We start from the raw sequence: 27,454 nt of genomic DNA, 5'->3' as shown, positions 1-27,454 counted from the left end.
ACGTACTACATCAAAGTAACAGTATAGGCCTGCCAGGTTATAAAAAAGGAGATCTGTTCCAAAATGAGATCCTCCACTTCAAAAACATGACCTTGGTTTATCATGAAATAACTGACTACACTTTACAAAAAGTTATAACAAGATTGTAAATCATGAGAATGGAAGAAAAAGAGAAATATGGTCCAGTTACAACAGTAAAAAGTGACTGGCATTCATACGTCAAAGGACCTGATATGAAAACATTCACAGTACAGTATATACACATTTGCACAATATAGGCACTGTATATGCATCACTAAAGGCACAGCAGTTACAATACAAGAAGGCGGCAAATAGAAACTCTACTGGTGTTTGTCTGCTCGAGACTCCATTCAGTCAACAGTCAGTGTTTAATTTCTGATTTATGGCTTTGTAAACATGACCAAGCCTTTCCCACAGGACAAAAAAAACCCACGTCTCCCTTGGTTATCACTGGAATTACAGAAAACCGCATTATGGACTACTATTAATTACAGTACATTCATAAGGACAGCATGTGTGAGTTTGAGCTATCATTTATGTTGTTGAAAAACTGTATAGTATACATTTAATCTGAGAGGAAGACCTTTCAAATGATTACTTGTGAGGCCACAAATAAAGTGAAACTAAAATTCTGAAATTCTGATACAGAGTTCCCTTATTACAGTATTTCTAAATAACAAACCGTTTCATTTTTTTTTGCATATATCCCAACCTACAAAAGTCCCGATCTGCCCCAAGGAATCACCGTTAACGCCAGAATTCCCACATTTTTTTCAGGATTGCGATTTAGGACGACATAATTATATAAAATTTGAGTTGCTGTGAAATAAAATAAACGTTTACAGCCACAGGACACAAAAAGATGAATTTAAAAACTGTGACACGATTGTTAAAACTGTACTGTTATACAGTAGATTTAGAAAATAAACTGATATTGTCACTCCACGTGAGTTTAGGGCTGTTTATTGGCAAGAATGTGGCGATACGATACGTATCATGATACAGGGGTAACGATTCAATATATTGTGATATATTGCTGTACTGTAAGCAAGGTGATATATTGCAATTTTTTTAAATTAAATTTTAGGAAAACTGTCATAGTATAAGACACACCAGAAATATATAATTTTAAGCAAAAATATCACATTTGTTTTTTGCCCAAAACTGCATGGGAGTAGTCTAAGTGGGCATGACTGAAAAGGGGAGACCGGTGGGTCAAGTTGAAAATGGTTACCAATGGATTCCTTCGATTTTGTAGTTTAATATGAAGCCAGTATCTTCACCCTAGCTTTAAAACTGATCCCGCTACAACCTCCAAAAGATCGGCTGTCGGATTTTTAAGAGGTTAATTAAAAATCAATAGTGTCACAACTATTATTACTAACTATATTACTATTATATCACAACACGTAACATTGCGATACTAATGTGTTTTGATATTTTCTTAAAGCCTTACATTAGACGTACATTTTCAATTTAAGGTTGATAATTTCAAATTGAGTTAAGGCCTTTACACACCGGGGGCGTGACGAATAAACAACATGAAAATGCGAACTACTCGCCCTGCGAATATTAAATGTCTAGGGCTTTTATTGTGAAATGTAAGAACGGAGGGATTGGATCTGGTCTGCGCTGCCTTTGTCAAGGTTGAAAGGAGTAATAAACTTTGCCCTCCTGGTTCGGAACAGATCCATATCTTTATTACGTAGCTTTTTCGCAGCGTAATATTCAGGTTCTGTGTAAAAATACTTTAAGACAAAAATAACAGTTCGAAAAAAATATACTGACGTGCGATTACAAAAAAAACACCACCAGTGTGTAACGGCCTTTACGATGTGAATCTAAATAACCCTCTGCATGTAGTATTGGTGGGCGATTGTCCATAAACTCATTTGGTTGTCTGTATGCAAAAAAAGAGAAAATGTTGCTCAAAGCGACGTCCAGATTCCCTTTAGCTCCATTGATATAAGGAAGACGTGCTGAAACTGTATTAAATAAATAACTATCTGCAGCAGTTATGTAGGAAATGTGGGATACTTGCACTTCAGCAATTATTGTAACATTACAAGGCACATATGTAACATTGGACTTTTCTATTGTATTATGTGAGATGTGCATCTGCATACATGTAAACAAAGATATTTGGATAGATAGAACTCTTTAGCATTTGTCGTCATGATCTCCGTTAGGAGCTGACAGGCTTTGGCCATAGCGGACGGCGTCTGCGATGGTGAAGAATAGGATTTTGTCCTCTCCTCCATCACATTTTTTCTTGTCGGGGTAGTACCCCCCTCTTTCCAGTGCGTCCAGTACTGAGGTATTACACTGGGCCAGGACAAGCGTGACCCCAAGTTCTGCATAGTCTTTGCGGACCTCTTTCAGAGCATTCACTCCAGCAGTGTCTAGAAACGAGATGGCGCTGCAGTCGATCACCACGCTGCGTAAGCTACCGGAAAATTTCTTGTCGAGCATCAAGGTGATAGTCGCACCAGCTTCAGCCTCATTCTCTTTACCTGCACCCTCCGTCTCCGCTGATGTTATATTCGGGACTCCTTCCTGAAGTTTGTTCTTCTTCTTCTTGAACTTCATGAGCTGGGTCATCTCCTTCACAGGATCAAGCCCTACACACTTGTAGAGAGATTTCTTGAACAAGCTCTGGTTGGCGTAATAAATTGGAGCCTCATATCTAAAAACGGCCACTCCGGGATGCGTCCGAAGGCCGCGGTAAGACGACAGGCCCTCGTAATGCTCCCTGGTTGTAGCCCGGCCGAGCTCTAGGACCTGAGCTTTCTGGGTTCGGCCGAGGACGCAGAAGGCTGACACCAAAACCCCCATGAGGAGACCTAGCTCGGTGTTGACCAGCGCCGAAGTTGCCATGGTGATCAGCCAGATGGAGGTATCGACATGGTTGACGCGCCACATGCGGGGAACGTCGGTGAACTTTTGTAAAGCTCCACGGAGGTTAACGATGATGATGACGGCTAGTACACATCTGGACAGGAGAAAGAACCAGGAAAAGGCAACGGTTAGGACTTAGTGATACTCATGGAAGAAAGCACTTATAGCTGGTTCGGACTACACAATATCAGCTGATATAGCCCAACACGGCCGACCTATGGTGTCTGCTCGGATCGGAAACGACTGAGTGTCGTGCGTAACAATCGTTTTATCCTGTGAAGTGTGTCACAGTAGACGACAACTGACGCCGACGTGTCCACAACGTGTTCCGTCATGGCTGTGACTTTGACCAATAGGAGCACAGAGCGATCTGCTGTAACCGCAACTGTAAACAAAGGCGAAGCGAAATAGGAATGATGGTGCTGTGAGGTGGAATTGTGGAAGGGAGGAAACATTTGTGGAGCTATGGCAACAATACCCGAGCATTTGTGATGTTTCCTTGAGGGACTTCCACAACAGAGTGAATCAAGAAAAAAGCTGGCGTAGTAGAGGCCTTTCAGCCCCCCCCAGAGAGTAGGCTACTTCCATTAGCATCAAGCTTACTTCCTGATGACATCACGCACGTCGTGAAAGATAACAAGCGACGATTGGTCGGGGACCGAAGTGTAGTCTCTCGGCCAAGTCACGACAATAATTTATGACTCTCAATCGCCTAATCTGACATAGTGACCATCGTAACCAATAAACTATTGTGTAGTCTGAACAAGACATTAGTCAGGACTCTGAAGAGTGAAAGCTACAAGGTGTTAAAAAAACACGAGGTTACAAGTCCAAACTTCACATTGCAATATGAAAACTTAAAATTGAGACATTTGACTTCTGTTAGCTTTAAGGTTTTTAAATTGCCAATGTAATATTTTGCCATTCAAAACTGTTTTTGAATCAAAAATCACTGATGGGCCATGGTTGAGATATTGAGAGAACCAGACAGAATCAGCTCAAGACAGCGAATACACAAATAAAAAGAGAGAGGGGATAATAAGAGAGAAAAGGAACAATGATTAAAAACATAATCTGGCATCAGCAGATGTGTGACATCATTGATGAAGACATTCCATATGATCAGTGAAGCAGTGTGTTGTGATTGGGCGTGTCCATAGATAACACACCAGCGTAGAAGCTAATCAACAGCAGTCATCAGCTGCAATCACAATAGACAGTGATCAAGGCTCACATCTAGGGTGAAAAGTCATGTTTACCCTATCTAGTTGGCAATGAACTCTCTCTTTCCTTAATCATTATTTCTGCTCCTCCTAGAACCCATTTTCATTCACATACTGTATCTTGAGGTCAGAGGTTTGGAGCGTTATTTAACTTCCTTCCTGACAAGCTTGTATGACATGATTGATGCCATTGGATTCCTCAGGTTTTTCTAGTTTCATATGATACCAGTATCTTCACTTTAGCTTTAAAACTGATCCTGCTACAACATAAAAATCCCATTGTGTCAATGCGTTAAAAACATTTTTGGTGTTAAAATGAATTTGCGTTCACGCGTTATCACGCTAACTTTGACAGCCCTAATTTGAACTAATAGCTTCTGCAGAGTGAGCAGAGTCGGCATTCACCCTGAACTATCTGTATTTGTCTAAGTCTACCCTTGAAACCTCTTTGCATGGCAAACAAGATAAGAACAGGCACCAGTTGATGCATTCCTGCAAACTAGGAAGAAACCCGTGAATCCTAAAACAAACTGAAACACTGTAACGTGAAGTCTTTTTTGAAAAATGTATCGACCTGGGCTCAATAATTGAACGTCACGTGTTCGTTCAGCACCAACATGTGCATGGCTCTTTATTGCATGTGGCTGGTAATGTGTGCTCTATAATTACGATTCCCCTCAACGTGCATTTTCCAGATCACAGATAAATACTGACTCTTACAACAGAGTGAAATAACTGCAATAAGTAGAGCAGGCACAACTGCCCTGACCAGCTTTTGCAGAAGTAGGTACTATTTTTAGGAAAAGGTTACAGCTTGGATGTCTGAGACATTCAGGGTTTCCTCAGTTACTCTCGACCTCCTTTCACATATGGCTAATCTGCTTTTTTTACGCACAGCTGATTTTCCTTATTCTATCACTCCCATCCTGTGATTGCATATGTTTTATTTTGATATGGTTTCAACTATAACAATTGCAAGTGACAATGCTAGTAATGTGAAATTAAATAGCACTATCAAGAAGCTATTGATGCAGGTTGTCATTCCAACAATCACAATGAACTAATTATATGCTATGCTTACTTTTGAAGGGAATAGAAGAGCGGTGCGATAACCAGCAGCACCAGCAGCAGGAGAGCGGCGCTGATCAGCCCAGATACCTGAGTCTGGCACCCTGTGGACTCCTTGACGAGGGTCTTGGTCAGCGCAGCGCTGGTGGTGAAGCAGTGGAAGAATGACGGCAGGATGTTGCAGAAGCCGATGGCGTACAACTCCTGGTTGGCGTCCACTGTGTAGCCGTGCTTCTTGGCGAACATCTCGGACAATGAGACGGTGATGGCGAATCCCACGATGGCCATGGAGAAGGCGTCGACGGCTACGTTGGGGATTAGAGACCACATCGGCAGACGGGGAGGCAGGAAGCCCGTGGGGATGTCACCAGCCACGCTCGACCCGTAGTCAGTGTTGAAGTGGCCAAAGTGAGAAGCCAGTGTTGCAATTACCACAACAAAGAGCTCGAAGGGAATTGGAGCCTGGGTAAGGAAAAAACGATAACACACAATTATAGCCATTTTGTTATTCTACAACAAATGTAAAGTTTTGTTTAAGGGTGGCAGGGAAAGTCAAGAGTTTTTCCTTTTAGGACATGTTGGTCATGGTCAGATTCGTATCCTCCTCACTATATTGTATATAGTTGTAACCCGAGAACAAATGGAACAGGTACCTTTGATTATAATCTTTGTCAGGAGCAACTAATATCTGAAATAAACTGTCTGTCTGTTTACCTTTAGCTTGTCTTTGAAGCGGTCGTTGAGCTTCTTGGTAGGTATCAGTATCAGCAAACACACCAAACTGGTCACAAGGTCACAAATGTTGGTGTGTCCCAGGTTGATGAGCAGGTTGAACCAGGTCTTAAACAAAGTGAACCAGCCCTGAGCCCTGGGGATCTTCAGGCCTAGGACGTATTTTAACTGGGAAGTGAGGACGGTCAGGGAGGCCCCTGTAGCAAAGCCACTAAGTAGGGAGTCTGAGAGGTAGACTGAGACGAAGCCGACCTGGAAAATGGCCATTAACACCTGAGAGAGAGAGAAAGGAATAAGCGGGAGTAAATATTTGCAAAAAAGACACTTGAAATATTCTTGTCATCAAAATGTTCCCGTGCAGTTTATAGATGCCAGCCATGGAGGAGAAAAGAAGCATTCGTTTACACAAATATACATCGGACCAGCAATACGACATCCAGAGTTGGCCCTCATGACCACGCCCCCTTTTGGAGAAAACCAATCCCGTGACCCTCATAGACAGTAAGAGAGTAAACGGAAGAAGTTGAAACATGTCTCCAAACTTCTACTTTAAACAAACCAGTAATAGTTATAACACTACGCCCAAGAGTTGCTGTGTAGTTGGTTGTACCAACAATAAATCCAAAAACGCTGATCTCCGATTCGTTCCCCTGCCGCGTTGTTGTGTAGCGGGTTAACCGAGGCTTTCAGAATGAGATTTGATGCACATATGATACATGAATATTCACTATAGATCACAAAATAATTATTAGACATGTGTATGAAACAATCGTTTGTATAACAAGAGATGAATGCATACGAACATTGAAGTGCATTGAAGTCTATGGGATCTTCGGTTTGCTTTCCCTCAAAAGGGGGCGCGTCGTTGACTTTTAGTGAAGTACCCGTATGTGCCGGTCTGATGTATGTGATCATTATTGTGTTGTACAGTGCACATATCGGCCCCGCTCACTTACCTGGTAAACTCCAGCAGTGAAGGTAACTGTAGCTGCCACTGTGATTGCATAGCAGCTTCTATCACAATCCACTCCAACGCTGCCATTCCCCAGGCCAGCCAGCAGGACGGCGCTACTGTTACTACTGCCGCTTTCTGTGAGGTATCCTGCCAAAGCTAACTCTCTATCCACAACCTGACCCACAAGCAGGCAGAGCACCCCGAAAATCCCCACTGAGATGTGTCTAGAAGTGCCTAAGAGGGCATAGATGATGGAGGCAAAGAAGGATGTATAGAGACCATATATGGGGTCCTGACTGGCCAATAAGGAGTAGGCTATGGACTGCGGGACCAATAGGACTCCAACAATCAGTCCTGACATCGCATCGCCCAGCAGCCATTCCCTGAGCTTGTAGCGTGGTAGCCATTTCAGAATGGGGATATAGCCCAGTATTTTGGATTTAGCTTTCTCTGGAGTGCACGAGCAGTGTTTCTTTAGACGCTGTGACAAAACGGATTTCCAGCTCTTGGGTGTTTCGTCCTCCACTCTTTCCAGAATGAGAGGGCTCTCGGCTCCATCCTCTGCTGTAGTACTGCAGTCATCAGCATGAGTCATGACAGAGCCCTTATCTGTGGGAAGAACAAAAAGTTCAGTTTAGTAGTCATAAGAAACTTTATCTCAATCAACTGAATACAACATGCAATACTTTGACAAAAAGATAGCTATGTACTGTATACGCCAACTCATCTGCTCTCATGTATATTTTAACATCTGCATCTCACAACAATAACAACCACTTATGCTACTTAAGAGGCAGTGTGGTGGATGGGGAGTGCTATTAAATATCAGGGCAGTGGGTGTTGGCCTGACTGTATGTTTCAGACAATTAGCTGAGGTAGAAAAATATTTCCTCCTCTTGATGTTGCATCACAATACAGATATGACACTTCCTCTTATGCATAGAATTCAGCTCACGCTATTAGTGACCTTCAGACAGATAAATACCAGACTGATATGTACCAAACCCAGGACATAGTAAGCAGGAAGCTAAGGACAATGATCATAACAACCAATGTAATATGATATGTTATTATCTCTATGCAACCTTGACCAACAGGTTTGAGCTACTTAGTGACTGGACCTTTATTTATAATGAATTTAACATACTTCTTTTTCATTTTAATTCATCATAATTTATGGTGTTTCCCATTGTTATAAGCAAATGCATGCAGCAAGCTGGCATATGGTTAAAAATCTAAAAGTCCAGGTTAAAACAGGGTTTAATTTGAATGAAAAGTCAGTTTTTATTTGGCCTAGTTTACTGCTGTTTTATGAAAATGACAATAGCAACCCATGTAATAGGATATGTTATTATCGCTACCCTTACCAAAACGAAGTTTATTCAAGTGTGCCATCTATAGTATACTTATTTTAAACTTAAAATAAAAGAGTATGCTTTCAGTTTACTTTTTATTCTAGAAAAGTATACTTGCAAGCTGGCATATGGTCATTATGAAGGTCAAAAATCTAAAAGTCCAGGTTAAAACTGGGTTTTTATTTGATTGAAAAGTCGTTTTTTATTAGGCCTATAGTTTACTGCTGTTTGAACAACATTAAAATCACTATATTTGAGGAAGTCCCGACTTTGAGTGAAAAACTCAACTGAAAACTGAAACTAACTGAAATGCAGGATAAATAATAGGCTTTATAACATAGTAAGTCTAAAACAAAAGTATCACCTTCCAACCCAGTTGATCACACTTTAAGCTATAGACGTATTTGATTTAGCAAATTGCCAAAACGTGCTTTACTGGCATCCACATTAACAGTGAGTTAATAACCACATAACGGTACTGTAGTCCCCTTTTTTTAGTATTGAAGTAGTACACTTACAAGTATACTACTAGTACATTGATATTAGTATACTTACTACATAAAGTATACTTGGGAAATATAATGAACTTAAGTTTACTTCACAAAATAAACTTGAAGTTTACTACTTTTTCGTAAGGGTATACCAAACTTAAGCTACTTAGTGACTGGATCTTTATTTATAGTGAATTTACCATACTTTTTTTCATTTTAATTCATCATCATTTATGGCATGTTTCCCATTTGTATGAGCAAATGCACGCAGCAAGCTGACATATGGTCACTTTGAAGGTCAAAAATCTAAAAGTCCAGATTAAAACTGGGTTTTTATTTTAATTGAAAAGTCAGTTTTTACTAGGCCTAGTTTAATGCTGCTTGAACAACATTAAAATCACTATTTGTATGTGAAAAAGTCCCAATTTTGAGTGAAAACTGAAACTAAGTGAAATGCAGGATACATAATAGTTTAGATAACGTAGTAAGTCTAAAACAAAAGTATTACCTTCCAACCCAGTTGATCACATGTTAAGCTATAGACGTCTTTTACTTAGCAAAATGACAAAACGTGCTTTACTGGCATCCACATTAACAGTGAGTCAATAGCCATGTAACGTTACTGTAGTATACAGTATACAATACAAGTACACTACTAGTACATTAATATTAGTATACTTACTACATAAAGTATACTTGGGAAATATACTTGAACTTAAGTTTACTTCACAAAATAAACTTGAAGTTTACTACTTTTCCATAAGGGTATACAGACTTGACCAACAGACTTTAGCTACTTAGTGACTGGATCTTTATTTATAGTGAATTTAACATAATTTATGGCATGTTAACCCTATTTTTATAAGCAAATGCACGCAGCAAGCTGGCATATGGTCACAAATCTAGAAGTCTATAGGTTAAAACTGGGTTTTTATTTGATTTAAAAGTCAGTTTTTTATTAGGCCTAGTTTACTGCTGTTTCGTAAGGCTATTAGTGACAGGGATCTTTATTTATAGTGATTTCACATACTTTTTTCATTTTAATTCATCATAATTTATGGCATATGCCATAACCCCCTAACCCTAACCCTATTTTCATAAGCAAATGCACACAGCAAGCTGGCATTTGGTCATTTTGAAGGTCAAAAAAGGTTAAAACTGGGTTTTTATTTGATTGAAAAGTCACTTTTTATTAGGCCTAGTCTACTGCTGAACATTAAAAACACTATATATGTAAGTAAAAAAAGTCCCAACTTAAGAGTGGAAACTGAAACTAACTGTAATGCAGGAGAAATAAAAGCTTATATAACATAGTAAGTCTAAAACAAAAGTAACACCTTCCAACCCAGTTGATCACACCTTAAGCTATAGACGTCTTTTACTTCGCAAAATGACAAAACGTGCTTTACTGACATCCACACTAACAGTGAGTTAATAACCACGTAACACCACTATTTCATGCATGGTTTAGTTCTTTAATCATAAGGTTAATAGGATTACAGTGACGTTGACTGGTTTTGTTTCCTGAGAGAAGTCATGAGTAGTGGTGTTAATGGGATTACTGCTCATGCCTACAGGCCATTTAAATGCTCACCGTTATAATGAAAGCTGTGTTTGTATATCAAGGGAATTTAACTATATCAAAAAGTCCAGTTCACAGTATAAGTCACTTGTGTAAAAGTCTCCTTAACGCAGTAACTAACCAGCTGTAACGCTGCAGCCAGCGCAGCGCAGCTCTGATGAATGGACACCATTGTAAACAAAGTTGTCAACGTGGAAACCAGGTGGAAACTTTAAACCCAACTTAAAGTTACATTAACATAAAGGTCTGCTCTTCCACCGGGGTAAAACTAATAGTGTTGTTCATGTGTGTGGTAACTCACCTGAGCTGGAATCAGTCGCGGTTTCACGGATTCACTTTTACAGGCTGTATGTTGTTCAGACTCTGGATGTACAGCCGAGTGTCATTCATCCGCCTCACATTCATGTTACACTGTAGCGGCTACGTGCGTGATGACGTCACAGGGGACGTGCGTTCAACGTCACATATCCTGCTGAGGACCAAGGTGGTCTATGTGGGGGAAGATGCATCACTTTGTAGTCCACTCAAAAAAAATAACAAAACTACAGTACATATACATTAAGGAAAATAATAATACATTACTTATGGCAAAGGAGGTTACTATGTGTGGTTATTATAGTAAAATAACAATGAGGTTTACTTGAGGAATAAGTGAATCGTTATTAGGGCTGACTCGAATGCTTTGAAGCTTTTCCATGGTATTCAAACTCCAAATCACTATTTGAATGCTTTGTTTTTAAATTATTTTTAAATTTTTAAAAATATTTTATATATAAGTATGTAATAAGTAAGGGATAATGTTCAGTGAGCTGGTCAGTGGTGTGAAAGAAACCCCACTACAATGACCCGAAAGCTGTGCATTATCCCACTTATTACAAATTTGACACAAAAACGGTCCGCCAGAGTCCGACATGAGAACTGCGTCCATAGCAACGGTCTGTTATAAAGAAATAACAGACCATAGAACGCTGTGATTGACCAATCAAAATCAAGTATTCAACAAAGCCGTGTAATAATAATGTATAAATGCCAAACTAGCCTATGACATAAGGAATAATTTCACAAAATTATTCATTATCAAAATAGTTGGCGATTCATTTAATAGTTGACAAATAATCGATTGATCGTTGCAGGTCTACAATACAACACTTGGAAAACAAAGAAATTAAATAAATATCTAAAATATAGTGAGGTTTTCCTCCCACCCCTGTGTTATAGTCTAATAAGCCAATGACTCATGTAACTCATGTTACTGTTACTGTTGGTGATGGGGTATCCAGGAAGAGTGAGCGCTCTGTTTGCTTTGCAGCTCTCTGAACAGGCCCTCATTGATTGACACCATACAAGTGAAACCAGCTGTACAGTTCTGAAGGGGGTTATTTAGGTATCACAAATCACATGACTTCTGTTCTTGCTATTTGTTATTCTCTGTCTCAGATTCTTCAGAGAGGGTGTGAGAGTGTTCGCAGTTCATCACCACAGTGGGCGATACATGATACAATAAGATGAGCTCTGGGAAAAACAAATGGTGTAATACTATGACAAAACCAACAATACTGCATACTGTGTAATGGGTAACTAAGGGAGTGTCAAAAGGGAGGGAGTGTGTACGAACTAATGACAAGTTTCTTTTGACTGTGAACTTGAGTTTATATTGCAAATTTGCACAGTGACACATCATATACAGTAAATGGGTGGGTGACATTTCTACGTACTCCAGGACTTGTTTCATGGTTAACCTTGAACGACTAATACTGATAGGGTTAGCAATTCATAATAATAAAAAATAATAGGACAATGTACAACTAGATGAAGTTATGAGTTATTGAGGAAATTGACTGTTAAGCAACTTAATAAACAGCAAAGGTTGAAAATAGGGATGTACCGATCCTACTTTTTCAGTCCCGATAGCGATACCTGAGCTTTGGGTATCAGTTGATACCGAGTACTGATCCGATAGCAGTGTTTAATTAATAAGCTGTATGCTTCACTGTGTGGAAGTGACTGGGATCATTCTTGTATGTGTAAGGCAACATCAGGCCTGACTTAAACATCGCTTTCCTAACTTTGTAAAACAAATGTAACAAATAAATACATAGATATACATTTAGAAAATTGTTGTTTATTATTAAAATAATAAATCGTAAACCAGCAATTTAGTAAAAAATCTTCAGAATTAACAGGAATTGCCACTCAAGTGAAAACCGATTTAATGCAGCAACAAATTAGTCAAAACTTAAACAGGAATTGAAATTCCAGTACATAATTTATATAGTATATGAACATAGAACTGGATTTAATAGATCGACGCCATTATCTCCGATATCTGATCCAACTATTTGAGTCAGGATTGGCCCGATATCCGATCCGGTATCTGTTTATCCCTAGTTGAAAATGATCAAAACACCGATTTAAATTTCTCCAGTGACTCATGTAATCAAGTTCTCCTCCATATGGTCCAAACTCTTATTTTATGGTATATATGGTGTATTACCGCCAGTGTATACACAGCTTCTGTGTGTCACTTACGTGATAAGCTGCTTACATTTGCATAATGTATGGATAGGAAAGGAACTGGACAGTGCTGCAGGAGTTGTTTGTGAAGGTTTTACGGACAAATTCACACTTGTTGACTCTGACAACTTGTTACCCTTAGGGTGGTAAATGCCTCTGGTATTATTATGTAACAACCTCAATAGGCGGAACCAACAAATCACACTTTTTCTAGCCAATTGTTTAGCCAATTGGTGTATAACTAAAACTACATCCATTTAAAAATGTGTTTATCTGGTACTCCTCATAAGTTTTTCGGGTGGAGGCATCTACCAAAAGACTAAACAAGTTAATATGTGGCAAATGAACAGAATATTTCAAGGCAATAGTTTATATACCATGAGTACTCATGTTCTTGACATTGCACTAGAACCCATACGAGCTAAGGGTGTCTTGCAGTGAGACAGAGAAAGAAATCCCAGGTTGTGTTGTTAAACATGGGAAGGTATCGTAATCCCAGTGTTGTAATTGGATGCAGGCTTATGTCCACACATGACCATTTAAAACCATCCTGGTAATCCCCTTTCTTTTCTCAGACACCTGCAGATTTGGTTAGCAGGACAGAGGGATTACACACTTTCCTGGAGACGATACAAGGACTTTAACAGGTAGGACTGTTTATTAAAATAATCTGTACGATTTTATTATTATCACAATGTTATTGATGAACTTCTATGTGAAATACCATGGACAAGGAAGGGACTATATACAGTAACAAGAGAGATAATCACAGATTATCACAGTTATCAATTGCCAGGAATAACTTGGCCTTTACATTGCTATTGAGATGATTTAAGGAGATGACGCCCACTTTGCTTTTATCACAACCAAAATATTTTTCATATTTTATGTAATAATAGAATGAGCATAAATGTCTGAATAGCAGAACAATAGTTCTATACGCTGATAATGCTCATGTATGATAAGAGAAGTGCTGACAGAGACATGAAAGATACAGTAGATGCTAAGGAAAGGGAGTTTGTCAGAGTGATCGGAGATGGACAATAACAGATTATCATCTGCTATTAAATCACAGGTTATCAATGGTTCATGTAGACAGCCTAAATTGAATAAGAGTATAAACATACAGTGAATATTTTGAGTGAAAGACCAAGAGGATAAACAGCAAAGACATTGTTTCACAGCATGTTTTGCTTATTCACTAAGAGGGCACTGTACAGGCTAGTATGTCTGCCTGTTATGGGAAAGGGCTCGCATATAGTGACAAACCCACAGAGAATTATCGATCCAACTCTGCTGCTCTACTGAGCTTTTTAACATCGTTTTATCTCATTGGTTTGGTTTTACAGCACATTGACTGTATTGTTCAGTCTCAGAGCTCTGCTTTCAGCAAACAACCAATAAAACCCACTGTACACTACCTGCCAGCACCGAACAACAGAGGACAAGGTTAGCGACTAGCTGATGAAGAAAGTGGAATCTTTCGTGGTTAAAGAGTCAGATATTTCTCACAGGAGTTGTTTGAGACCAAACCGGTGCTAAATGAAGAGCATGACTAAGCACGAATACCATCTGTTTGAACTTGTTCTCTGTCAGCAGCAGCAGCCATGGTGGACGCAGCGGCAGCAGAGAAGTTCCTGGATGCTAACCCGCAGTTCGCCAAGCAGTACTACGACAGCAACTTCCGGCCCAAGGTCATCTCAGACCTGCTGGACAGCAACCGGAAGACCGGGATGGACATCAGCAAATACCACGAGCTGACGACGGTGGAGGAGAGTGAGGTGCTCTTTGACCTGATGCGGGACATCCAGGACAACCTGCAGATGGAGAAGTCCGTCTTCAACCTCATGAGACACCTCAGCTTCATAATGAGGGCCGACCGCATGAGTCTCTTCATGTACCGGCAGAGGAACGGAGTGGCCGAGCTGGCAACCAGGTGACCGAGGGTTTCTTTTACAGTTTAAAAAGTAGCTTAAGCTTCGAAGCTTCATTCATAATGTTGACATTCAAATTCTAAATCAACAATTGAATGTCTTTCTGCACAGTTGCAGATAAAGATTAGGCTACACTAATATTATTAGTATTATACTTTTACACTGTTAGTAGAATTAGGTTCCAGTGGTGGCTGCGGAGGATTGTTTCCGACTCTTGTGATCAAAACATTTCTAAATAGAATGGCACTCGGAGAGCGCAGACCTCCACCAAGGTGCCTGACTTTAAAAAATGATCACAGCTCACAGCTGGCGGTAACATGAGATGGTCGGCTTATTATTAACACGGTGTGTTTCCGTGTAACGTATCGGCGGATGCCTCTTTCGTTCAACAGCCTTGTCATACCGTTTTTTTCCTTTTCACCGCGGACGGCCAGCAGCTCCCTTACACACATCCACATACGTATCTCTCTGCTCGAAGAAGGAAGAAGGAGGCGGGGTCATGCATCATCAACGCGTCATCAGTCACACTGTGCATGTGTTATACCCTGTGGTCTCAATGCTCAGGCCGATCGGAATTATTAAAAAAATCATCATGGTCCGGATCGCCACCAAAATCGAATGGATTGTTCATTGTGCAGACAGACAAACAAACCAATGCTGGTGAAAACATAGCCTTGGTGGAGGTGATAACACCAAGGCCTTGTAAGTCCAAAATCAACATTTATTGAAAAAAGATAGATGTAATCATTTATAAAATTCACAATATGTATATATATAACGAAATATTCTGCTTCTATCCATATTTGTTGGCGTTTAGACTTTCAAAAACATTTTCACTGCAGTCAAAAACGGTTTACTTTCTCCCACGAGTTATATTCATTAAAGAAAGTTGATTTAATGAAAAAAGACAAACTCATTTAATCCGATGAATCACTATTCAAATTCAGGATTTTGTTTAGGGTGATGACGAAATAAAATATGACGACAGACAAACAGACAAAAATGTCATTTGAAAACCTCAATAGTCGCTTTGAAAATAAAAAATGATGTCATTATGCAAGCATGACGAAATTGCAATTGCGTCAACCTCAAATGGTGCATGGTATTAAGACTTAACATGTATTTACAAGGAATAAATAAGGCACGAATGAGATAAAAGATTACTAATAAATATCGGCGATTTAAAAAAGTGCATAATCTGAGCAATATAAGTACAAAAATATAAGCAATATGAGTATAATACAATGACGATAGAATAAAACTAACAAGTGTGCAAACATCACAACAACAAAAAGAAACAGAAATTATGTTTTGGTGTAAAAATATCATAAAGTTCATATTTCATATGTGACTGACACACATGTTTACATGTTGTCTTACGAAAAGTAAGATTTAACAGTTTTGCTTGCGAAAATAAACATTTTGAACAAAAATCCAGATTAACTAACAGAAGGTATTTGTTTTCTGTCTTGTGGAAAACTAATAGATGAGTTGGAAAATGGGGTCGTCAGAGTTTAATTTAAATGTCTTGATCCATTTACCTTGCAGAACGCCGCACTGCTAGTCTATCGTACTGTTTTAAATTCAAACAGCTTCCTGTTTCTATTTGCATTTCCTCCACCTAATCATCACCTGGTGAGGAAACACTTCTGTCACTTTGCCAGCTTGGAGCTCATTGCTTACAATTCTTCAGGTTGCCATATTGAATGAACGCAGATGCTGTTTTTCACCAGCACGCTGCTTCACATTCATACTTTTCCAGACACTCACATTTAACTTAATTAAATAAGGAAATGTTGGCTGAGTATTTCTCTTTTTTTTGTACTCTTGGTTACACATGTTCATCATGCCCCCGATAGGAGCCCACTACAACCCGCTCCAGTTGTGATTTACAATGTAGTTGCCTTGCTCAAGGGCACCTTGATAAGAGTAATTTGCTTTTCCTCTCTTCAGTGACTAAGTTTTGTGACTTTGAGATTACCTGTTTGAGTTAAAAGCACATTATAATTTAATTTGTTTATCTTTACCTCCAGGTTATTTAATGTCACTAAAGATTCAGTGTATGAAGACTGCCTGGTGCAGCCCGACAGTGAGATTGTGTACCCGTTGGATATGGGCATCGTGGGCCATGTGGCGTCCAGCAAGAAGATGGTCAACATTTCTGATGCGTCTCAGGTAAAAACACATGACTAATGTTTGTTTGTTTAATGTGGAACTGACATGGACATCAGAACCACATTAGAGCTGCAACAATTAATTAATTAGTTTTCAACTATTAAATTAACCGACTACTATTTTGATAATTGATTAATCGATTTTAGTAAAATTCTCTGATTGCAGCTTCTTAAATGTGATTTTTTTCTGGTTTCTTTACTCCTATATGATCGTAAACTGAATATCAACTCTAATATTTGAGTTTTGGAAGTCATCTCAATATTTTTCACCATTTTCTGACATTTTATAGACCAAACAACTAATCGATTAATCAAGAAAAGAAAATAATCGGTAAAACTTTATAATAACCATCATTTATAGTTAATTAAACTTAGTAAATAGTTATTTTACTGTTAACAAACAACAAAATGATAATTAATCATGTTTACTAATTATTTGTAATGCTATAATTTTCGATTGTTATTTTAACATTTATTGTTGCACATATTAAAACATTTGATATACTATATAATGTGTATATACGTATTTGTTAATGATAACAAGTTCATTTGTAAACATTTAAGGAATTGTTTGAAACATATCTATAAACATTACATAGATATATATTTGTAACACCTTGTTAATGGTTAATAATTGGTTTGTAAACGGTCTATAAACATTATTTTGGATGGCTATTATAAACAAGTGGTGATTATAATACCTTGTTAAATGGTATATAAATACTTTGTTTGTTTTGTTAATAATTGGTTTCTGGTCCATCAATCTATGTAATGTTTATAGATGTTTTACAAATGATTTCTTAAAGGTTTCACTAACAATCAATCACTAACAAATACTTAACATAGTATATAAAATGTTATAATGTGTACAACAATAAACTGTTAATAAATAGTTTACTAATGTAATCAGAATGTAATCATCACAATAAATAATTTATAAACTAATTATTTCATAATACACAAACTAATGATGAAATAACAGAAATTATAGCCTTACTAATAATTAGTAAACATTATTAATTATCATTTCATTGTTAACAGTGAAATAACTATTAACTAAATTTAATTAACTATCAATTTAGCATTTATAAGTGATGGTTACATTAATACATTTAATTGACATATAAACAGTAAATATGTATTCCTCCCTGTTCATTTGTCCCTCACTTTTACTCCCTGTTGCTCACAGTACAAACATTAAACATTAACATCCACAATTACATCTAAAAAAACTAAACCATGAAACAATTCTCTATTTAATTTAAGGCAAACTCTCCCCTCGGTCCAAAGTTAATTAAATGGTGTATACATTTTTAATGTGGTTGATCCCACTGAGAATTAAACCCTTTTACCCTCTGTTGTTCTACTCGTTGACTTCCACAAAATCGAAACCTGATTATTTGTGTAATTGATTCATGACCAGAAAGATTTAAAAGAGGAAGAAAATGTAAATAATCTCTTGTGCAAATATAATTATAACTCAGTAAACATTCAGATCTCTGTTCTGCCAGGAAGGTCTACAGTTGCTTTGTCTCCATTTGACCACCAGATGGCGACATGAAACCACAGTGTCCCCTCCACTAATTCCCTCCAACCAAAGCCAGCTCAATCTCATTAAAGCCAATACCTTTGACATTTGAAAATGGCTCGCAAGCTTATTCCCACGTACACCTCAAGTTTGCCACGCTGCTGCTGCAGGTCCACGAACTTCCCGTCCACCCCCTCATTCCTGCCTCAACCGCTATTGTGACATTTACACTTAATAAGGCAGCAGCCCACTCCGCATAACTGATGGATTACAAGCCCTCCTCTGTATCAGTTCAATCACTTCGTTTCATGGGAGATTAGAGAGCTCAGCTGCTGATGTACGAACAAAACAGACCCTGCTTGATCGTTCCCGTTTCGTTTTTTATTGGTTCTGCTGCCAGGCCGGGCCTGTTGTGCGTTCACCGTGAGCCACCGCAGAACAAACATCATCGCGCCTCCGTCCGTCACGCCGCAGCCTCACACAAACACATGAAAGCATGATGGGAAATGTGGCAACTGGAACGATATCAAAGCCTCCGCAGCCTCCCTAGTCGCAGCGAAGGAGCAGCTAATGTTTCCATATAATTGGTCGGCTTTATGATGCTAATGCACTGAGGATGGCCTTTCAGAGTAATGCAGACTGGGAATCACTGTCTCTCTGCGCTCTATTTCCATCCCAGTCCAATCCAGTGCAGGCCGGTCAACCAGTCAGGATTCTTGCAAATGGAAGGTGGGGATTATGTGTCACTGGGATTATGTAGTGAGCAACAGCTGGCCTCATTTCTCCCCCCTTCTTCTGTCCCAGCCTCCTTCAAAGTGAATTTAATAATCCCACATTTAAAAAAACTCATAACTCTGACTGGTATTTGAGGTGTGGTTAATCGAGGTGTGTATATGTGTTGAGGAAGGTGGAGTGTGTCGGTGGGGTGGGGGAGGCTGCAGATGAAGCCGGTTAATCTGTCCTGAATTAGAGCGATCCCAGATTACTCCCAGAGGTCACACAGGCTCTGAGCCATTTTCACAGACTCAGCACAATGATAACACACCTTCAATCTGGTCTGTTGCATTGCATTGTTTCAATGTATTTATTTTTCTTTGGTGGAGCAGAGTAGGGGTTGCCAAGGGTCCAAACATTTCTGGTAAATTTCCAATGGAAGTTAATTTCTGGAATTTTGGACAATTTTGCACAATTTCAATATAAAAAATCGTAAATTTTAAAGGACCAGTGTGTAACATTTAGGGGGATCCATTGGCAGAAATGGAATATCATATTAATAAGTATGTTTTCTTTATTGTTTAATCCCCTGATAATAAGAAGTGTTGTGTTTTCGTTACCTTAGACTGAGCCGTTTATATCGACATAGGGAGCGGGTCCTCTTCCCGGAGTCCTCCATGTTTCTACAGTAACTCAGAATGGACAAACCAAACTCTCGCCACTCTCTCTCTCTCTTGCTTCACCACTCACTTCCCACATACACACACACACACTGTACGCACCCTACTCTTACAACAACTGGCTCTAGAGAGAGCCATTCACGTTTTTGCGTCGGCCACCGTAGCAATCCGACACGCTTGTCACACGGGAGAAGTTGTAATCTGCAATCTCACCGCTAGATACCGCCAGATCCTACACACTATTACTTTAGCACCGTCTGTTAGTTTTTGCCAGCTAGCAGTTACTTTGTGGGAAAACATGTCTTTTATAAATTAGTGGCAGCACACAGCCCACATTGTTGGCTCGAATTTTCAAAGTACCTTTATTTGGCAAAATGAATGGATGGATGAACGAATGGATCATGGCTGCTTATGATTTGGTAAAAAGTTAATGTCTATCTCCATATGACATGGTGAATACAGCCTGAGCAAATAACCCCTATATTTCCTTTTTATTCACGTTAATTCCCATAGAGAGCAGAGACATCCTGAAATCCACCTAATATGTCATAACCAGAGAAGCTAAATTCACCAGGAGGAAGTTTATGTATTGATGTTTCTTTACAGAATTTATATTAATTTATTTACATATTTATTACATTGGTATGTATGTATTATTTGGATACATATATTTATTTGCATTTATTATTAATTTAAAACTTAATATTGTATTTCATGGAAGGGAGACAAAACATCTCATCTCAATGCTCATTTATATTTATTTAACAAATATAAAATGGCTTACAGTGACTCATATTGCAGGTCGAACCAGATACTGTAGAGTTTCTATGTGTGAGTGTCCTACATGGCCATTACCAGTAAAACCCAGCTGGAAGAGTTAAACAATAAAGATCTGTATATATGAATAATATATACAAATTTGTGTTGTGTTTTTGTATGAAAATACAATTTGTGCTTAGATTATGTTTCTGAAGTGTCGAGCTGCGGGGCAAAGGTCAAGGCAAAGCTTTTGCTGAGGATAACAAGCAGGATGAAGACTTCTCTGGGCTTTAAGGGGTCAAAGGTCACCCAGTAACAAGCTGTCAAACTGCTGGAACAGGTTTATTCGTAAGCTGTGTAACGTCTGCAGTTGAATCAGCTACTGTTTGGTACTGTCTCTCTCATAGTGATTTTCCCCCTCATTTCCTGGACCACTGCCACACTTAAAGAGGACCTAGTATGATAATTTTAGATATTTAGATACCTGTGTTTTGGGTTTCTACTAGAACATATTTTCATGATTTAATGTTCAAAAAATGCTTTACTTTTTCTCATACCGGCTGAAAAGCCCAGTCTTCAGCTGGCCCACTGTTGTGATTGGTCAACCGAATCGAACTCTTTGGACTCCGCTCTAACAAGCTTTGTTTGAGGGCATGTCAAATGAGCCGCTGGGCAGAGCGTGTTACTTACAACGTTACAGAAGAAAAGGCGGGACTTCAAGCGAGGCGTTTCAGGCAGCTCAGGAGCAGTGATTCTGTGGGAGAGTAACTCCCTTTGGCATGGGCTTGGTAACTTTGCAGACCTTTTACATGCACAAAAAACTATAAAACACACTAAAGGAAAGGGGAAAAGCACAAAAGCATAATAGGTCCTCTTTACGGTAGAAAAAAAGGATGATTTACTAATTTTGTTTGTGGTGCAGAATGAGGACTGCTCAAATCAGATGCACAGATTTTTCCTGTGTGAGTGTGAGGTTGGTAAAGGGTCAGCCGATAAATGACAATAAACTGAGGTACAGCAATCCCAAAGATATGTTTCGGTGTTTGGAACAGTTTCAACTTTGTCCAGCAGAATAGTGACAAGTTTATTTTTCAACTCTGGTCCCCTCGAGGTTTCTCTCTCTGTAGGTTTTTATTCCTTCTTGGCAGTTAATGAGCCGGTCTTCCTCCGTTTCACCCCTGGAGGATCACAATTGATGACCCCTGCTGCACGGGAGGAGCAGTAGGTGTAGAGCAGCAGAGAGGGCCCTGAGTTTGTAGATAATGGAAAGCCTTTGCTCGCAGCGTTTGTGGATGAAAGTGGTGTGTTCATCAAAGCTGAGTCCGGAGGTTTTGAAGGATGCCGGGGCAAAGAGCGGGCAATTAAACACAAATACTCTCCCTCTCTCCGTCCCTTCTCTTTATAGAGCCCTCATTACAGTGAGTTTGTGGACGAGCTGACCGAGTACAAGACCAAGAGCGTCCTCGCCATCCCCATCATGAACGGTAAAGACATGGTGGCCGTCATGATGGCCATCAACAAGTTGGACGGGCCGTGCTTCACCGAGAAGGATGAAGAGGTAACGCCTAACACTGTCTGTCCTGGAAATTCACCCTCTGCACACTTTTATTTTAGTGGTTCAGTCACTATTTTCAGCTTTATAGAGCTCTTTTCAAACCAGTTCAAAACAAGAAACCAGTAAAGGACCAAAATATATCCCCCTCAGCTTTCATGTATTTTCCCTCTACTTACTTTTGTAATGTTTTACGTTTCTTCTCGTAACTGTCTCTGTCAGTAACTGGCTGGCTGAACACACAGCGATCCAAAACAATGAAACTCAGTCTGCCAAACTATACAATAGCCGTTTATGAGGTCTGTTATAAAAGCCACATAAAACTATATGACGTATATGCAGCTTCGGTTGTTCAGTGTCAGTTCTGTCCCTACTCCTTTGCTTTTGCAACTAATCTGCTGTATGTTCCTGCTTCATCACTGCCCCTTCTCAAGTTAACTAATAACATGTCTTTTACCTTTATACAATCCCTGATTTGCTCCAAGTGTGATGACATGCTGATGACAAACAGTAAACTAGGAATCACTCAGAGAGTCTATTGGTTGAAATATCCTCCCACTTTGAAATCATACACAATTATAATCTGCATTTGGATCCAGATGTGAAAATACACATAGTGATACAGAAAATCTTGCTGATTGGCTGTTGGCACCAGGCAGCAACCTCCAGGTCTGAGAAGTAAAGCTAATGCGGAAGTGCCTTAAACAGGCTGGCGGTAAAATATAATTAAACCCATCATTTTTTTTCCAGAACTGATAATGGAAGTAGCTGAGTGAGTCATCTCGCTTCTTTCTCGTAAAGACAAAGTTTATGAGCTGAAGCGCAGGCAAACATTTCAATTATATTTAGTTGGGTGAAGTGGGCAACTCCAGGTTTTGAAAAGTGAAGCCAGTGATGAAGTGCCTTAAACCTGCATTCTTTCTAATAGCCAGCAGGGGGCGACTCCTCTGGTTGCAAAAATAACTCTGATTGTATAGAAGTCTATGAGAAAATGAGCCTACTTCTCACTTGATTTATTACCTCAGTAAACATTGTAAACATGAGTTTATGGTCTCAATCACTAGTTTCAAGTCTTCTTCAATACAGCATGATGTTCATTTAGTAAATTATGGTCCCATTTAGAGTCAAATAGACCATAAGGCAGGGGATGCTTTAGGGCGTGGCTACCTTGTGATTGACAGGTCGCTACCACAGCGACCTTTCAATCAGGATAAAGGCGTAGCAATGTCCAATATAAAGTATATCGCAATTAACATGAATTATGGATGCACCTTGCTACCCCACCTATTTAGCTAGCAATAGCTGGTAACTTAGCTACCTTTGCTATGCTAATGGTACATGGCCCCGCTGGGCCTTTCTCCTCCTAAGCTGCACCTTCTTGTCCAAATACGGTCACTTCTAGCTCCAAAAAAAGTCCACAAACCAATGGGTGACGTTACGGTGACTGCATCCATTTCTTATATACAGTCTGTTGGCACCCAGGGTTTTTGCAGAATATCTACATTTTATCTTGGAATATTAGAGATGAATTGTGACTCCTTACCACTGAATTATCATCATTTAATTGATCATGTTCTTGTATATATGGACCATATTAAATGAATTCTGACTGTTTGGTCAGAAATGGGCATGCACTATATTGATGGATTCATCTTAAGGAGTTATAAGCCAAAAACAAACAGCATTAAGTCCATGTTTTATAACTGACTGAAATAACAACTGATGTGAATTGTATTTACATCAAACAATCAGCCTTCCTGCTGCTCTGGCCTGCAGCAGCAGCTGTCTCATAAACTCAGCTGATGTATTGCTACACAAATTGAAAGCTTTACAAATCATAACTAACAATTTAACTTTCTGAAAGCTGAAAGGAGAACATTTTTCCACTAAGGGAAACCTGTCCTAGTACGTTTGGACGGAGAGATTTCCAGTGGGTGCAAAGGGCTTGGCCACCGGTCCGTGATGAAAGAGTCACAACAAACTGAAAAATCTTTGCCAATCCCTTCGTGCCAAAACAATAAGAAAGTGATGTGAAGTGTAATCACAATGTCTCTGTGGCACACAGTCCAAATACCACGCAGAAATGATTCATTTTCTTTGTCAAGACAGACGAGACGATGTTACCTTTTGGTTTAATATCACCTGTCAAACACGGCAGTTTGAACCATATAACTACTGGCAAGCTTTGACTCAGAAATGATGCGTCTGCCATTTGAAAAGAGTCCCCTGCTCTGACTGATGGCACAAAGGTAAAAGTTCCTAACATATTATATAAAACTGAATATTGTAATGGTAAAAATAGTGTGTCCAGCACACACAGATATGTAAACTCACTCACACACAGGCTTATTGAGGATAAAGGAAGCAGTTATGTTCTGGAGAGGTAACCACATCCATTTCTCAGTCTTATGTAAATGTGTGTGCTGTTTTCTTCCAGACTCTAAACAAGTATTTCAACTTTGCCAACCTGGTCCTGAGAGTTTTCCACCTGAGCTACCTGCACAACTGTGAGACCAGGAGGGGACAGGTGAGACTGCAGAGCGTGCAGCACTTCATATACTCTTTACTTTGGCAACTGAATTAACTGTGGAGAGACACTACAGGTGAATAGGATACAATTTTTAACTAATAGATATCACTGTGAAACTTCCCCAGTTGATTACTTACATTAAGACAGTTACTTTTTGTATTACAAGTTTTCTGAAATGGTATGTTTAAATATGCAAATGAGGCATTATCTTATTAAATACGTCCTAATTTGAGCACATTTCCAGAACAGAAATCTGAACATTGGATAAAGCCAGGTTCAAAATTCTTGTTTCACTTTGTTGACATATTAGAGTCAAATGTTTTTACAGAGGGGATATTTGGGATATCTCTTTTTGTTACTCCATAAATCAGAAGATACTGTCATTAGCTATAAAAAATTATAATTTTTCGCCATGTTTTAGGAATAAAATGTTCTATAAATCAGGCAATGAATGATATGAACAAACACCTCTTTAAAGCCTTCACAATATTGATAGGAACGAAACCGGAAAGTTTGGTGCATGTAAATGTATTGTATGAGAAAAAAACTAATATTTAGAAAATGACCTTTAAAGGTGTAGATTGTTAAATTCACTACATTTTGAAGATACTACAGGTGAATGGGGTAATTTTTTTAACTTATAGATATCACCATGAAACTTCTTACTTTATTACACGTTTTCTGAAATGTTATGTTTAAACATGCAAATGAGGCATTATCTAATGCTAACTTTTCGGTGAATCCAGGAGAAATCTACAGATGCAAATAGACAAAGTAGTAAAATAAACACCTAAATGTGTATTTAGGATGTTTTCTTTCCACACAGATATGTTAAGGAAGCAAAATTTACCAGTGCATGAAAAAAGATGTTTTTGCATGTAGTGTCTCTCCTTAAGATTAAGTTTGAGTATAAACCTTTTTTTTTCCTCTCAGGCTCAGCTATGATGACATACATTGGTACAAAGGAAGACGGAAATAAAGATGGAAAGAGAGTCATATAACCGACTGGTGCATTTGACAAGTTGCATCAAAAATATGTTGGAAACAAGAACAAGAAGCAGTTAGATAGGAGGAGGATTTCTATGTCAAACCTCTGCGTCTGCTGTACATGAACTCTGAACTGTTTTGTGTCATATTCGACTCTGTTGTCCAGGTGCTGCTGTGGTCGGCCAGCAAGGTGTTTGAAGAGCTGACAGACATAGAAAGGCAGTTCCACAAAGCCTTGTACACAGTCAGAGCTTTCCTCAACTGTGACCGCTACTCTGTGGGTCTGCTGGACATGACCAAGACCAAGGTGGGTTACCATGGATACACACCCAGAGCCAGGGATAAGATAGAAAACAAACAAAACAATTCATAAAGAGCTCAGCAAGCAGCACTATCCCTATCTCTGCTACACTGTTTGTCAGGTTTCCTCAAATATACACTCATTTCCAGGTTTAGGCAACAGGTCACCTACATGTTTTAATAACCACATTTGTATTCAACAATCTGCACATATGATGATACAGTATTACAGATTAATGTTTTTCTTTTTAGAGCTGGGGTCTCCAACCTTTTTTCCTCTGAGACATAATTTGACATAATGGAAGTGGCCGAGAGCTCCTCATAGCACTAAATTGTACATCGCCAATAGCAGACATAATTTCGGTCTTAGTTTTATGGTCCTTTAATAACTTTCCAGCCACAGCAGTCATCTCCTCTCTTATAATCCCGCTATAGGCGAAGGGCTTTCTGTGTTTCATTAGGATGTGCACCTAAACGTATCCTCTGTTGCTGCGTTGGTTCTTCGTCAGTTTGGTGAACAGATACTGTTTACTGTCTCTTAAGCGTTGTTTTTAGCTCCTTTACCTTCTCTGTTCGTGGACTGCTACCAGCTGGAAAGTCCCATGAAAAGTTGCTTTGGACTTGGTGAAGTGGTGCTCGACGTTACATCTTTTACCGACTGACACATTTGTCATTCATACCCATTCGAAAATATGATATTTTTGCCTGTTATTGGGCATTTACTGTGGTCACTGTCAAATCTGATGTGGTCTCGCTAGTCTGCTTACATCGCCTAATGTTACGACGTCCCCACTGCGTAGTTCATTTATTTGACAGCTGATTTGCAGATAATCATTTTATATCAGAAGGAGGCGGGATGTCTGTGAATTTGATTGGATAGAAATGTAAACAGGTTTACAAAGTGACTTTGTGTTATCAAATTGATGTACATATCTCTTTAAAACTTTAGCGAGCCACTCAAAAATAAAAATACAAAAACAAAATCATGATAAATTAATAAAATAAATAATACTAATTTAGTAAAGTACATAAATATAGATAACAGAATAATTGTACATCTTAAAACAAATTAAATAAAGAGCAACTGGTTATACGTAAAATCAACATGTCAACCTAACATAGCATTGCCTGCTTAAGATGTAGCCACACTGTTACATCTCCATGCATATTTACCCACTCATCCACACAGCTGTAAGGTCACCTAAATTATGTTTAAATAGTCAAACTACTTGTATGTAATGTAAAAGCAGATTGGGGAGTAATAATCTAGATTCAGGGCTTGATTTTGGTCTTTAAGAAGCTTGACTGCAGCAACAGTGTTTGGTTTCAGAAAATCCTAAAACTTTACATTTAGCATGAGCTACAAATAACCTTGACATCTATTGCTTATTAATTATGCCCTTCTTTGTTTGTACCATTCTCATCCCAGCTAAGTGTTGATGAGATCTGTTTCTGTT

The 27,454-nt window shown here is 38.9% G+C and overlaps 2 protein-coding genes across 3 annotated transcripts in view; one reads left to right on the top strand and one right to left on the bottom strand.

Moving 5' to 3' along the window:
• Positions 1-854: 854 nt before the first annotated feature.
• slc26a2 (solute carrier family 26 member 2) lies at positions 855-10,969 on the bottom strand. Its single transcript, XM_037780658.1, has 5 exons — positions 10,627-10,969; positions 6,899-7,506; positions 5,925-6,215; positions 5,224-5,672; positions 855-3,013 (listed from the first exon to the last, which is right to left on the bottom strand). Exons 2-5 carry the CDS (start codon positions 7,490-7,492, stop codon positions 2,182-2,184), a joined length of 2,166 nt encoding a protein of 721 aa, XP_037636586.1. The 5' UTR covers positions 7,493-7,506; positions 10,627-10,969; the 3' UTR covers positions 855-2,181.
• pde6a (phosphodiesterase 6A, cGMP-specific, rod, alpha) overlaps positions 6,310-27,454 on the top strand; it is a 45,332-nt gene continuing 24,187 nt past the window's right edge. The window contains exons 1-7 of one of the 2 annotated variants that reach the window (XM_037780655.1): positions 6,310-6,443; positions 13,415-13,486; positions 14,439-14,775; positions 16,807-16,948; positions 22,034-22,186; positions 24,618-24,707; positions 25,864-26,004. In XM_037780655.1, coding sequence (XP_037636583.1) covers positions 14,447-14,775; positions 16,807-16,948; positions 22,034-22,186; positions 24,618-24,707; positions 25,864-26,004 — 855 coding nt within the window. In that variant the 5' untranslated portion in view covers positions 6,310-6,443; positions 13,415-13,486; positions 14,439-14,446. Of the gene's footprint in view, positions 6,444-13,414; positions 13,487-14,435; positions 14,776-16,806; positions 16,949-22,033; positions 22,187-24,617; positions 24,708-25,863; positions 26,005-27,454 lie in introns of those variants that run through there. The other variant, XM_037780656.1, reaches the window with a different exon arrangement.

This window comes from Sebastes umbrosus, chromosome 9 (assembly GCF_015220745.1).
Source record: "Sebastes umbrosus isolate fSebUmb1 chromosome 9, fSebUmb1.pri, whole genome shotgun sequence".
NCBI lineage: Eukaryota > Metazoa > Chordata > Actinopteri > Perciformes > Sebastidae > Sebastes > Sebastes umbrosus.
Note: the sequence above shows the minus strand (reverse complement) of the source record. Positions and strands in the feature narration are given on the sequence as shown.